Source organism: Biomphalaria glabrata, chromosome 9, assembly GCF_947242115.1.
Source record: "Biomphalaria glabrata chromosome 9, xgBioGlab47.1, whole genome shotgun sequence".
Taxonomy (NCBI): domain Eukaryota; kingdom Metazoa; phylum Mollusca; class Gastropoda; family Planorbidae; genus Biomphalaria; species Biomphalaria glabrata.
The window spans coordinates 22,555,969-22,569,972 of record NC_074719.1 but is presented as its reverse complement, the minus strand read 5'-3'; the positions used below and the strand labels follow the sequence as shown (position 1 = coordinate 22,569,972).

At 43.0% G+C, this 14,004-nt stretch overlaps 1 protein-coding gene across 9 annotated transcripts in view; it reads left to right on the top strand.

Annotated features, from left to right (window-relative positions):
- Positions 1-14,004, top strand: part of LOC106071147 (ras/Rap GTPase-activating protein SynGAP-like) — a 212,801-nt gene that overhangs the window by 21,676 nt on the left and 177,121 nt on the right. For all 9 annotated transcript variants that reach the window (XR_008779765.1, XM_056041130.1, XM_056041131.1 and 6 more), the window contains 3 exons: positions 543-608; positions 1,038-1,112; positions 1,810-1,881. Coding sequence is in view for 8 of the 9 variants with exons in the window: in XM_056041130.1 (XP_055897105.1) it covers positions 543-608; positions 1,038-1,112; positions 1,810-1,881 (213 nt within the window). In the remaining variant the exon portion in view is untranslated. The remainder of the gene's footprint in view (positions 1-542; positions 609-1,037; positions 1,113-1,809; positions 1,882-14,004) is intronic.

The following is a 14,004-nucleotide window of genomic DNA, read 5'->3' as shown; positions in this document are numbered from 1 at the left end:
ATGTGGCTGGTGAGACCTATGTGAGCCCGGAATGTTCGGCCGCACACTGGGCATTTTATTCCAGCTGGAGCTAGTGTCGTTTGTCTTGCTTTTCTTTTCTGGCGTTTTTCTTCTGCCTGCGTTGTTCTTTTTTCCTCAGCAACCTGTGCGCCAGTTTTCACAGCGCGACGCCATGATGCTCTGTCATGTGCCTCTGTCTCTCAGGTGCCAGGGTCTATGCTGAACGCCTTCAGAGAAGCTTTGAGGGTGTCCCTGAAGCGCTTTCTTTGCCCACCTTGCGATCGCTTTCCTTCGCTTAGTGGGCCATATATTATTAAAATCTGACTTGACCCTACTACATGTCAGCCTCTTGGTCTAGTATATTTCCCTTGAATCTCCTGTCTAGACACAGATGCTCCCACATTTGGACATTATCCTATCAAATTTGTGTTGTCCTTGTACTTTGACATTCCCCCTCCCCCTCCTTGCCGAGAAACATATCATCACGTGTCTTCCTCGAAGTGTTCATTTATTATGTAACGTATCAACCTTTGTTTTTACAGCTTCATCTGAAAGTTTCTTCCGACCTCGTGGGGTGACGATACAATACAGAAATGAAAGTTTACCAGGTGACTAACGTGAATGTGTACCTGTACTGTTTGTTGATCATAAAATAATCTCATTGTATTGTTAGTCTATCAGGTTATGGTCTTCTTACAGATGCCCCTTGTATTTCTGTAGGTAAGACATACGTCTTGAGGTGTTCCCTATATTTTGACCTCATTAAGTGTATAGTCTATATATACAACATTCTCACTCCTCGTCTGTCTCTTATATCGTCGCTGACTCCTCTTCGATCTTCACAGACTCTTCTTCCATTGTTTGAACACTACACTACCTGGTCCTTGACAGATGTAGAAACACTTCCAAACAGAGCACACTAAATGACAATGTTTCTAGTGTCCTTCTTATTCAGTAGACTTGATCTCATCATAGAAACTATTACAACATGTCAGTATGAAGTAGCTAGTACATGTACATCTGTTTCTGTCTGACAGATCTATTAGACTCGCGTCATCAAGACTTGGCTCAGTTTTCACGTTACGGACTGAAACACAACTATCCCAGCAGCAGTAAGTTTGTTTCGTTATTCCCTCATCTTTTAGCAGCAGTAAGTTTGTTACGTTATTCCCTCATCTTTTAGCAGCAGTAAGTTTGTTACGTTATTCCTTAATCTTTTAGCAGCAGTAAGTTTGTTACGTTATTCCTTCATCTTTTAGCAGCAGTAAGTTGTTTACTTTATGGCCAGAACATCGCGTCCTTTTTTTCCCCCAAAGCTAATGTCAACTTAAGAGTAAGCTTTCAATGTGTAACTTTAGCAATCCTACAAGAATACTGACTGCACCAGAAAAGTGACTCTTCATTTTTTTTTGTCTGGGAAGATGGTATCACTATCCCGCTATAGCTACAGCTCACTAAACGCTATGATATGCAACAGTCAGTTGGAGATTTTCATATGAAAAGGCGAATCCATAAATAGAAAACATTTTGGTGTATCCGCTGTTGAGAATACAGGAGTATCGGATACACTTTACATTTGTAAAGCCATATACTGATTTGTGTTAACAATTATAGGACTTTGGAATCGAATTAAAACTCGCACAATATATACATAGATAAGAATAATCTTTAGAATGAAGATTTCCAGTGCTATATTTTAGCTGCATCTAGATCTACGCCCTACAACGATGAGTATGATAGATTAAATTAGACAGGCTTCTACACTTCTAGCTACTAAATACAAAACATTGTTATCCCTTTGTGTTACAGATTTCTTGGGCTCAGATCATGAAATACATCCATCGAGAATGAAAGGAATTAAACAAAACTTGCACAGCACAGGTCAGTAGATTCGTTTCTTTGTACAGCATATACTTCTTCCAAGTATGAGTATCTTCAAATCAAGTAGAAACTCAAACAAGGTTATACATTAAGACAACAGAACAACACAGTCTTGTATGGTCTTTGTAATCTCTTCTATGAGGACATTTCATTTCTCTGAATGTAATCTCTTCTATGAGGACATTTCATTTCTCTGAATGTAATCTCTTCTATGAGGACATTTCATTTCTCTGAATGTAATCTCTTCTATGAGGACATTTAATTTCTCTGAATGTAATCTCTTCTATGAGGACATTTCATTTCTCTGAATGTAATCTCTTCTATGAGGACATTTCATTTCTCTGAATGTAATCTCTTCTATGAGGACATTTCATTTCTCTGAATGTAATCTCTTCTATGAGGACATTTCATTTCTCTGAATGTAATCTCTTCTATGAGGACATTTCATTTCTCTGAATGTAATCTCTTCTATGAGGACATTTCATTTCTCTGAATGTAATCTCTTCTATGAGGATATTTCATTTCTCTGAATGTAATCTCTTCTATGAGGACATTTCATTTCTCTGAATGTTATCTTTTCTATGAGGACATTTCATTTCTCTGAATGTAATCTCTTCTATGAGGACATTTCATTTCTCTGAATGTAATCTCTTCTATGAGGACATTTCATTTCTCTGAATGTAATCTCTTCTATGAGGACATTTCATTTCTCTGAATGTAATCTCTTCTATGAGGACATTTCATTTCTCTGAATGTTATCTTTTCTATGAGGACATTTCATTTCTCTGAATGCAATCTCTTCTATGAGGACATTTCATTTCTCTGAATGTAATCTCTTCTATGAGGACATTTCATTTCTCTGAATGTAATCTCTTCTATGAGGACATTTCATTTCTCTGAATGTAATCTCTTCTATGAGGACATTTCATTTCTCTTCAGACCGGGGGGGGGGGGGGGGAGACTGGCTGCAATTATCGTCCCTGACATTACTTATTATCGGCACCCATCTTGAATTCAATATGATAGATATCCATTCGTACATGTCAGTACATGTTGGCATAGTATGTACAGTTTGGGTGAGTTGAAGTAACATGTTGGCATAGTATGTTCAGTTTGGGTGAGTTGAAGTAACATGTTGGCATAGTATGTACAGTTTGGGTGAGTTGAAGTAACATGTTGGCATAGTATGTACAGTTTGGGTGAGTTGAAGTAACATATTGGCATAGTATGTACAGTTTGGGTGAGTTGAAGTAACATGTTGGCATAGTATGTACAGTTTGGGTGAGTTGAAGTAACATGTTGGCATAGTATGTACAGTTTGGGTGAGTTGAAGTAACATATTGCAGGTCTACATAAAGATGGAGAGGCTATAGGAAATCCAAACAAAAACAAAAATGAATAGCACATCAGCAATCTTAATTATCTGAATAGAAAATAGAAAACATGCTTTTGAAATCATTTGAACTGACTCAAAGAGTAAAACAAAACACTTGAAAAAGGTGAGACATCCTAAATTCTTTCTATAGTATACATCAACAAACTCAGGGCTGACTCATTGTTTAGGACTGTGTCCAAATCCAGTTCTTATAGAACGTATTTATCAATAGGTATGAAGGGGGGAAATAAAAACATCAATTACTACTTACTGGCATTCAAAGTCACACATTGGCGGAGCCTCCACTGTCTCATTCTGTGCTGGCCCACCGGGCATTTGACAAAGTGCCAATAGAGCCAGTCCGCCGCTGCTTCAGACAACTACAAACAATTAGCTTCTAGTTCATGTGAATCTCTAGAGCACGATGTACTAACATCTAGGTTTCATTCTAGAAACTAACAAAAGGGAAAGATACATATCAAACAAGTGGGGTCATGTGAAGTAGTCTCAGGTCACCTTAGTTTCAGTTTGTAAGAATATGGTGTCAATCAACCGCTGCTAGAAATACTTCACCTCTCCTAAATAAAAACACATTTTCTTTTTCCATGAGTATAGTACTATTGATTATAGGCGAAAATGTGTTGTTTTTCATTGAACAGAATCGAATTACCCACCAAAAAACAACAAAACACACAAAAGCTAGACATCAAACCTCATGACCGCCATTCCACCTTTCGAGCCACCTCCCCACTTGGCAGCTATTAATAATGTATGTGGCGGTGTATTTATGGGTCTCACATGACATCAGGACACCAGACGTCACTTATTTTATGGACTGGAGTCCTGCTATTGTTTCTTCGGCCTCCATTCCCGTCTACCCCCCCCCCCCCCACACACACTCTCAACAGACGGATAACACAAACACACATACACCAAACATCTCTTCTGACATTCTCCGTGATCTACATTCCTCCCTGGCCCCTCCCCAGCGTGACGTCATGTCTGCACGCGCAATGTCCAGCCAGACACAAGCCATGTATTGATTCCTCCTTCACTGTTCGGTCTGTGCTTTCTTGACGTCTCGGTGTGTCTCGTCTTCATCTCGCTGCTAGTCACGTCCAGTCTATTGGATGGTCGTTTGGGTTTTTAATCCCTCTTCTCAGCTTGCGAACTCTTCGTCGGGTCAAAAAACAAAAACAAAAAAAAACAAAAAAAAAAACCCGGGTGGATGGACGCGGTTCTTAAAACGGTTTTAACGATTTTCCTAGACACTTGACAGTTTATGTATATATTTGGGAAAGAAATTATTAGCAATTAAAACAGGGAAATTTTTGGTTTGACCGTTACAATTTTTGACTTATAATAATCTAATAATTAAATTTGGCCTGGAGATCTAGACAATCTGTATCTTAAGCACATACGTCAGCGGGGTTTCCCACATGTCTTTATTACAGAGTGAAATAAATAAATAAACTTTCAGGAACATTTTGCGCACTGCCTTTGAAGTCTGGATCTAAAGGCCTATCACCAAACTAGAATGTCTTTTAATCTTGTACTGAAGTAATCGCCCTTACAAAAGGTCATCAGCTTCGTAAAAATAAAATACATGTTGTGATTTCTTTTAAAATTTATTTTTTGTTTTTTTTTTTTCTAAAAAAAAATTTGCTTGTCACCATGTTTGTTGAATATGACTGAAACATAACACTGACTTTATAAGTATGACTTACATTGGACTAACGCTAGATGGCCAGGAAGGGGTCAGTTCATTCATTTGTTTCTTTTCTTGAGTTCTGACTATATTTAATATATGTGGTCTTCCCTACTGCATATGGTACTGAGGATTTTCACCTTTGCATTTACTCTGGGCACAAAGTTGTTTTCAGCTTGTTTGAAATACTTGTGCTTGAAGTGAGCAGACAAGTGAACACAAGAGACCTGACTCAGAAACGAGCTTACATTTGCATAGATTTATCCGGGCAATACCATTCTGAATTAGCTGCTGTTAAAATGAGACATCTGCTAAGTTTCACAATAGTCTAGGCCCTAGCTGAGGCGTTTGATGCCACTTCCAGCTTCTCAGTAGAGACCTGAGGCAAATTTGTTCCGATCTAACCTATTCTGCGCAACTGCAGATAGATTTCATGCAGTTGTGACTAATTTGCACATGAAAAGGACAGAGTCTGGTGCATTCAGTTCATTCTATGACAGAATGTCGTCATTACAAGAACATTGTTTTTCTTGCTCTACCGTATCTCTTATGACAGTATTGATTTTATGTCAAACATAACAATGTAAAAGTAAAAAAACAAACAAAACAAAACAAAAAAACAAAAAACAACACAACTTCCTAGCGTCGCCGTCATTTTTTTTTCCTTTGCAGTTTCCTGGCCTACTTGGGTGGTTCCGTGGCCTCTTGGCTTAAACATGATGAAAAAATGATGTAAACATGACGTCATTTTAGTCGAAAATGGACTTGATAGTGTTGCAAATTGGGAATACGAAATGGTGTATACCAGCCATTAACACAGTCACACGAACACAGTCACACGAAATCTTAGTCACACAAACACTAGTCACACCAACAATAGTCACAGAACAAGTTCACATGAACAGTCACGCGAACACATTCACACCAACACGTCACACGAATAGTCACACGACCAGAAAGCACCAACATATTCACACAAACACAGTCACAAAGTCACACGACCAGAGAGCACCAACATATTCACACAAACACAGTCACAAAGTCACACGACCAGAGAGCACCAACATATTCACACCAACACAGTCACAAAGTCACACAACCAGAGAACACCAACATAATCACACAAACACAGTCACACGAATAGTCACACGACCAGAGAGCACCAACATATTTACACAAACACAGTCACAAAGTCACACGACCAGAGAACACCAACACAGTCACAAAGTCACACGACCAGAGAGCACCAACATATTCACACCAACACAGTCACAAAGTCACACGACCAGAGAACACCAACATATTCACACAAACACAGTCACAAAGTCACACGACCAGAGAACACCAACATATTCACACAAACACAGTCACAAAGTCACACGACCAGAGAGCACCAACATATTCAAACCAACACAGTCACACGAATAGTCACACGACCAGAGAGCACCAACATATTCACACAAACACAGTCACAAAGTCACACGACCAGAGAGCACCAACATATTCACACCAACACAGTCACAAAGTCACACGACCAGAGAACACCAACATATTCACACAAACACAGTCACAAAGTCACACGACCAGAGAACACCAACATATTCACACAAACACAGTCACAAAGTCACACGACCAGAGAGCACCAACATATTCAAACCAACACAGTCACACGAATAGTCACACGACCAGAGAGCACCAACATATTCACAACAACACAGTCACAAAGTCACACGACCAGAGAACACCAACATATTTACACAAACACAGTCACAAAGTCACACGACCAGAGAGCACCAACATATTTACACAAACACAGTCACAAAGTCACACGACCAGAGAACACCAACACAGTCACAAAGTCACACGACCAGAGAGCACCAACATATTCACACCAACACAGTCACAAAGTCTCGTCCCGAGACATGACGTTAAACTGCGCTCCTCTTTCCTTAGCACTTTTGGAGCTCAAAAGTGCCCTACTTCTTTTCTATCATTGTGTCTGCCTCCTCTTTTCCTAAGTCTGCCTTCATTGATCATCACATTGTCTCCTTAACTTTAAATTCTCACTATGTCCTAGACCAGTCCGTTTGCCGTGGACTGCGACGGGTAAGGGGGGATAAAGAGATCCTGGTGTTTGAGTGGTGGCTATCTGAGGATAAACCACAACAACACAATACTTTGGCTCCAAGTTCCCCTAGACCTGAGACCCAGATGGCCCGCTCTGGGTCAACCGGCTGGTCATGCCGAGCTACCAGCATAGGTCGTCGACCTATGCTGGAGGGCGGTGGCTGGAGGGTCAATCAGGGAGCTGCTGTATCGGACACATGTCCGATGTAGCAGCTGACTGAGTATAGCACCTGTGTAGCCCTGGCGGGCTCATTCTGGACATCCGAATGGCCCGTCCCCTTGTTGGACTCGATGGCGGGTGGGGAGCACAGGTGCCGAATTAACCAAAATATATATGGACAAAAAAACACACACAAAACTACTTGCCCCAGACCTATGTCTGGGCAAGAAACGACGAATTGACGATAAAAAAGAGGAGGTCCCAAAAAGCTGTGCCACCTGGCCATCATTTCTGGTGGTTAGATGCACAGAGGAGGGAAAAAGCCTGACCAAGTTGAGCCCTTTTATTATCTATAAGGGACTAAAGTCAGTAGTGGGAGAGCCCAAGAGTGTGTCTAAGCTACACAAAACAATGGAACTCCTTGTTGAAGTAGACAGCAAGACACACTCTGATGGGCTTTTAAGATGCAGAAGACTCTGTGATCTCCAAGTGGAAGTCATGCCACACAAGAGTCTGAACACCAGCAGAGGTGTAATCAGCTCTAGGGACCTACTGGAATGTTCCGAGAAGGAAATAGTGGAGGGCATTGAAGGAGTCACCCATGCCCGGCGCATTACCAGGCGCAGGGAGGGTGAGGAGGTCAAAACCGCCACTATTATCCTCACATTCGGAACTAGGACACCGCCAGAGTATGTGAAGGCAGGATACCTACGAGTTCCAGTGAGGCCCTACATACCTAACCCCATGAGGTGCTTTAAGTGCCAGGGTTATGGACACGGCGCGGCAGTCTGTAAGAGGAACACTGTGTGTGCCAGATGTGCTGGAGAGGGTCATGAGGACAAGGGCTGCACAGCCCAGTTCAAATGCCCAAACTGTCAAGCTGGCCACTCAGCCTACTCCAAGGACTGCCCTGTGTGGAAACAGGAGGTTGCCGTGCAGGAGTACAAGGCAAGAAACGGATGTACCTTTAGCCAGGCGAAATCGGCTGTACTGGCCCTACCCAAGGGCCAATTCGGCTTGACAAAGACCTACGCCCAGGCTGTTGCTAAGAAAGGAAGATCCATAGCCACACAGACGGACACATTGACCCCACCACCCCCTCCTCCTCCCCCAACTCAGAAGAAAACACCGCCAAAGAACACACCTCTGAAGAAACAAGAAAGCCCTGTTGTCATGCTAAAGAACAGGTTCTCTGTGCTCGCTGATGAGAGCATGGAGACTGAGCAGCATGTCAAAACCAATACTCCGGGAGAACCCGGAGACATCATGTCTGACACAGGTTCTCCTCAGAGAACCCAGCCAGACACCCCAACCTCTACTGAGTTAGAGGTTGACCAACTCCCTAAGGGGAGAAATCAAAGCGGAGAGGATGCCCGAGGTGAGAGAGGAGGAAATAACCTCCGCTCTAACCAGAGGGATCTCCCCTCTCCAGAGAGAAAGACTTCCCCCAAAAGGGGGTTGTCCTCCTCTCCATCCAAACCCAAGAATAAAAATACCAAGGTCACTGGAATAAAGGGAAACCCCTCCGGGGGCCTCCCAAGGCCAAATAGCTCCAAGTAGGTCATCTAGAATAAGCCATGGATTCCAGAATTGTACAGTGGAATTGTAGAGGCCTCAAGGCCAATTACGAGGAAATGCAGCTACTGATGGACTCTGAGACTCCTGTAGCTGTCTGCTTACAGGAAACATTTCTAAAAGATTGCATCAGCTTCCGAAGCTACCGTGCTTACACCAAGAATGTTGAGGATGCAGAGAGAGCATCAGGTGGAGTCTGTATCCTTGTGAAGGATAGCATCCCCCATGAGAGGGTAGAACTACAGACCACACTACAGGCCGTAGCAGCTAGGATAACCCTTCACAAGGTTATCACTTGCTGCAGCCTGTATCTACCACCAGGCGCTCCATTAAACCGAACAGACATGGAGGACCTATTGAAACAACTCCCCCGGCCTTATTTAATCCTTGGGGATTTCAATGCCCATAACAACATGTGGGGATCCAACAATACCGACACAAGAGGTCGTATGCTGGAGGATATCTTCCTCCAACATGATTTATGCATACTTAATGATGCATCACCGACCTACTTGCACCCAGGAACTGGATCATTCACATGCATTGACCTCACCGTATGCGTCCCCGGACTTCTGGACGATTTTAAATGGTCAGTTAGCAATGATCTACGGGGAAGTGATCACTTCCCAATCATCATTACTAACAATCTCCCTTCATTGGGACGACCTCAGCGGTGGAAACTGAATAAGGCCGATTGGGAACAATTCCAAAAAAGATGCTCTGAGGATATCACAGAAAATATCCTCCATGAACAGAACCCAGCTGATACCTTTGCTAGCAAGCTACTAAGTATAGCCAGGAAAGTTGTACCCCTAACCTCTGCAAATCCAAAACGGCCTAGCAAACCATGGTTTGATACAGCTTGCAAAAGTGCTATTGGTGATAGGAAAAAACGACTGGCTGCATTTATAAAGAACCCTTCCCAGGAAAACCTAAAGCTATTCAGGATAGCTAGAGCAAAGGCTAGACAAACCATACGGTCAGCCAAAAGGAATTCCTGGAGAAGTTTTGTCGGCAGTCTGGATGCCAAAACTTCTGCTAGAGCGGTTTGGAAGGCAGTAAGGCGAATCAAAGGGAAAGAATCAAATGCAATAGGGCATTTGAAAAACCAAGGACGAACTGTCACGTCCCCCAGAGAAATAGCTGACTGCCTTGCATCCTCAATAGCAGAAAAATCATCCACTGCACACTACATGCCAGAGTTCCAAAAAGTCAAAACCAGGGAGGAAAGACACCCCATTGATTTCAGGTCAGAGAACAATGAAGACTACAACAAACCGTTCTCGCTTGAGGAACTGAGGGAATCGCTGGACAAGTCACATGACACAGCGCCTGGAGAAGACGAAATCCATTACCAGTTCCTCAAGCACCTTCCCGAACCCTCACTGGCAGTCCTACTAGGGGTCTATAACTGTGTGTGGCAAACAGGCGCTTTCCCAAACAGCTGGAGGAAAGCCACAGTTATACCGATACCTAAACCGGGAAGAGACGGCTCTGACCCAGCTAACTATCGACCAATAGCACTAACAAGCTACATCTGCAAAACCATGGAAAGAATGATTAACAGTAGGCTGGTCTGGTACCTGGAAAGGAATAAAGTGATCTCAAACTACCAGTGCGGATTCCGGCAGGGGCGGACAACAACTGACCACCTGGTAAGGCTGGAAGCTTATATTAGAAATGCATTACTCAGAAGAGAACATCTAGTAGCTGTATTCTTCGATATAGAAAAGGCCTATGACACAACCTGGAAACATGGCATTCTACGTGACCTGGCGCTTATGGGGCTTAAGGGACACCTCCCCCGTTTTGTGGAGGAATTCCTGAAAGATCGAAAATTTCAGGTCCGAGTGGGCAACTCCGCTTCTGACACTCATGACCAGGAAATGGGTGTACCCCAGGGCAGCATTCTGTCAGTCACCCTGTTCAACATTAAAATAAATAGCATCATAAATGCGCTGTCCCCTGGCATAGAGTGCTCTTTGTATGTTGATGACTTTGTCATTCTTACTTATGGGAAAAACATGAACAGCTTAGAAAGGAAATTACAGTTATGTTTAAACAAAATTCAGGGTTGGGCAAACTATAATGGTTTCAAATTCTCTGACTCCAAAACAGTTAGTATGCATTTTTGTAATCTAAGGGGGCTCCACCCAGACCCTGAACTATTTATACACAAAAAGAAGATCCCTGTCGTGAAAACTACAAAATTTTTAGGCCTCACCTTAGATTCCAAATTTAATTTTCTCCCCCACATTAAGGAACTTAAGAAGAAATGCCAAAAGTCATTAAACATACTAAGAGTATTCAGCCATACGGACTGGGGAGCTGACAGAGATACCTTGCTGCTGCTCTATCGGAGTCTAATTCGATCCAAGCTAGACTACGGATCCATAATATATGGAGCAGCAAGGAAGTCGTACCTAAAAATACTGGAACCAATACAAAATGCTGCCCTGCGTCTCTGTCTCGGCGCGTTTCGTACATCACCTATCCCAAGTCTCCATGTGGAGGCTGGAGAACTCCCCATGGATATAAGAATGAAAAAGCTTGCAATGCAGTATATAGTCAAGCTAAAATCCAACCCCACGAACCCTGCTTTTGACTCCATATTTAACCCCACAGAGGTAGAATTATACAATCGAAGGCCTAACGTCATACAGCCGTTGGGCCTTCGAATGAGAGAACCCATCCAAAATTTAACCCCACCCATTGACCAAATCTCTAAAATAGAAACCCCTCAGAATCCTCCTTGGCTAATGAATAAACCTAAATTAAATTTATCCCTCCTTAATTTCAAAAAAGAAAATACAGACCCAAGCATACTACAAGTCCACTTTAGGGAACTGCAGGAGAGCTACGGAGATTGTGGCACCATCTACACAGACGGATCCAAAATGGAGGGAAAGGTCGCGTGTGCCTGCTCCTTTCGGAACAAAACAATCTCCCGTAGACTCCCCGATGGCTGCTCCATCTTTACGGCCGAATTGCACGCAATATTGCTTGCACTTATGGCCGTAAAAGCATCAGAAAGGAGTAAATTTATAATCTGCTCCGACTCCAAATCTGCATTGCAAGCTTTGGGGCGGATGAAGACTGACATCCCATTGGTACATAAGAGCCTGAAGCTGTTGGACCTAATAACAGCCGACCGTAGGGATGTCACCTTCATCTGGGTCCCCTCCCATGTTGGCATTGAGGGAAACGAAGCCGCAGACAGAGAAGCAAAGAGAGCCCTAAATCATGCGGTGTCAGGAACCCAAATTCCCTACTCGGACCTGAGACAAAGTATTGCCTCTGCCACCTATCGAGAGTGGCAGAACCGATGGGAGGCTGAGACTCACAGTAAACTCAGGCAGATTGTGGCGGATGTCAGGTGGCGGCCCACATCTAAGGGTCTGACAAGGCGTGGTAGCACAACCATGTCCAGACTTAGGATTGGCCACACCTACATCACGCACTCTTTTGTACTGAAGAGAGAGGAGCCCCCACTTTGCGAGTACTGTGACTCTCGCCTCACCGTGGAACATATCCTCGTTGATTGCCCCAGATACCAGGATGTCAGGGCGAAACATTTTAGAGCCACTAATCTAAAAACACTATTTAATAATGTCGACCCTGGGAAGGTACTGGGCTTTATTCGGGAAGTGGGGCTATCTACGAAGATTTGATTTCTGAATTTGTGAACATGCACTATTTACATTAGATTTTTACCAAATATTTAAATTTTCACTACCTTTACTATCTTAACTGTGAATAGACCTTAATTTTAATTATATTACTGTATAGAATCTGGCCCTTGTTATTTAGAGAGAGAGTAGTCCTTAAGGGACTGCAGGCACGACATGGCCTAAATTGTGCCGATGTGCCTCAAATCAACAAATCAAATCAAAATCAGTCACAAAGTCACACGACCAGAGAACACCAACATATTCACACAAACACAGTCACAAAGTCACACGACCAGAGAACACCAACATATTCACACAAACACAGTCACAAAGTCACACGACCAGAGAGCACCAACATATTCACACAAACACAGTCACAAAGTCACACGACCAGAGAGCACCAACATATTCACACAAACACAGTCACAAAGTCACACGACCAGAGAACACCAACATATTCACACAAACACAGTCACAAAGTCACACGACCAGAGAGCACCAACATATTCACACAAACACAGTCACAAAGTCACACGACCAGAGAACACCAACATATTCACACCAACACAGTCACACGAATAGTCACACGACCAGAGAGCACCAACATATTCACACAAACACAGTCACACGAATAGTCACACGACCAGAGAGCACCAACATATTCACACAAACACAGTCACAAAGTCACACGACCAGAGAGCACCAACATATTCACACAAACACAGTCACACGAATAGTCACACGACCAGAGAGCACCAACATATTCACACAAACACAGTCACAAAGTCACACGACCAGAGAGCACCAACATATTCACACAAACACAGTCACAAAGTCACACGACCAGAGAGCACCAACATATTCACACCAACACAGTCACACGAATAGTCACACGACCAGAGAGCACCAACATATTCACACAAACACAGTCACACGAATAGTCACACGACCAGAGAGCACCAACATATTCACACAAACACAGTCACAAAGTCACACCACCAGAGAACACCAACATATTCACACAAACACAGTCACAAAGTCACACGACCAGAGAGCACCAACATATTCACACAAACACAGTCACAAAGTCACACGACCAGAAAGCACCAACAAATTCACACAAACTTAGTCACAAAGTCACACGACCAGAGAGCACCAACATATTCACACAAACACAGTCACACGACCAGAGAGCACCAACATATTTACACAAACATAGTCACAAAGTCACACGACCAGAGAGTACCAACATATTTACACAAACATAGTCACAAAGTCACACGACCAGAGAGCACCAACATATTCACACCAACACAGTCACAAAGTCACACGACCAGAGAACACCAACATATTCACACCAACACAGTCACAAAGTCACACGACCAGAGAACACCAACATATTTACACAAACATAGTCACAAAGTCACACGACCAGAGAGCACCAACATATTTACACAAACATAGTCACAAAGTCACACGACCAGAGAGCACCAACATATTCACACCA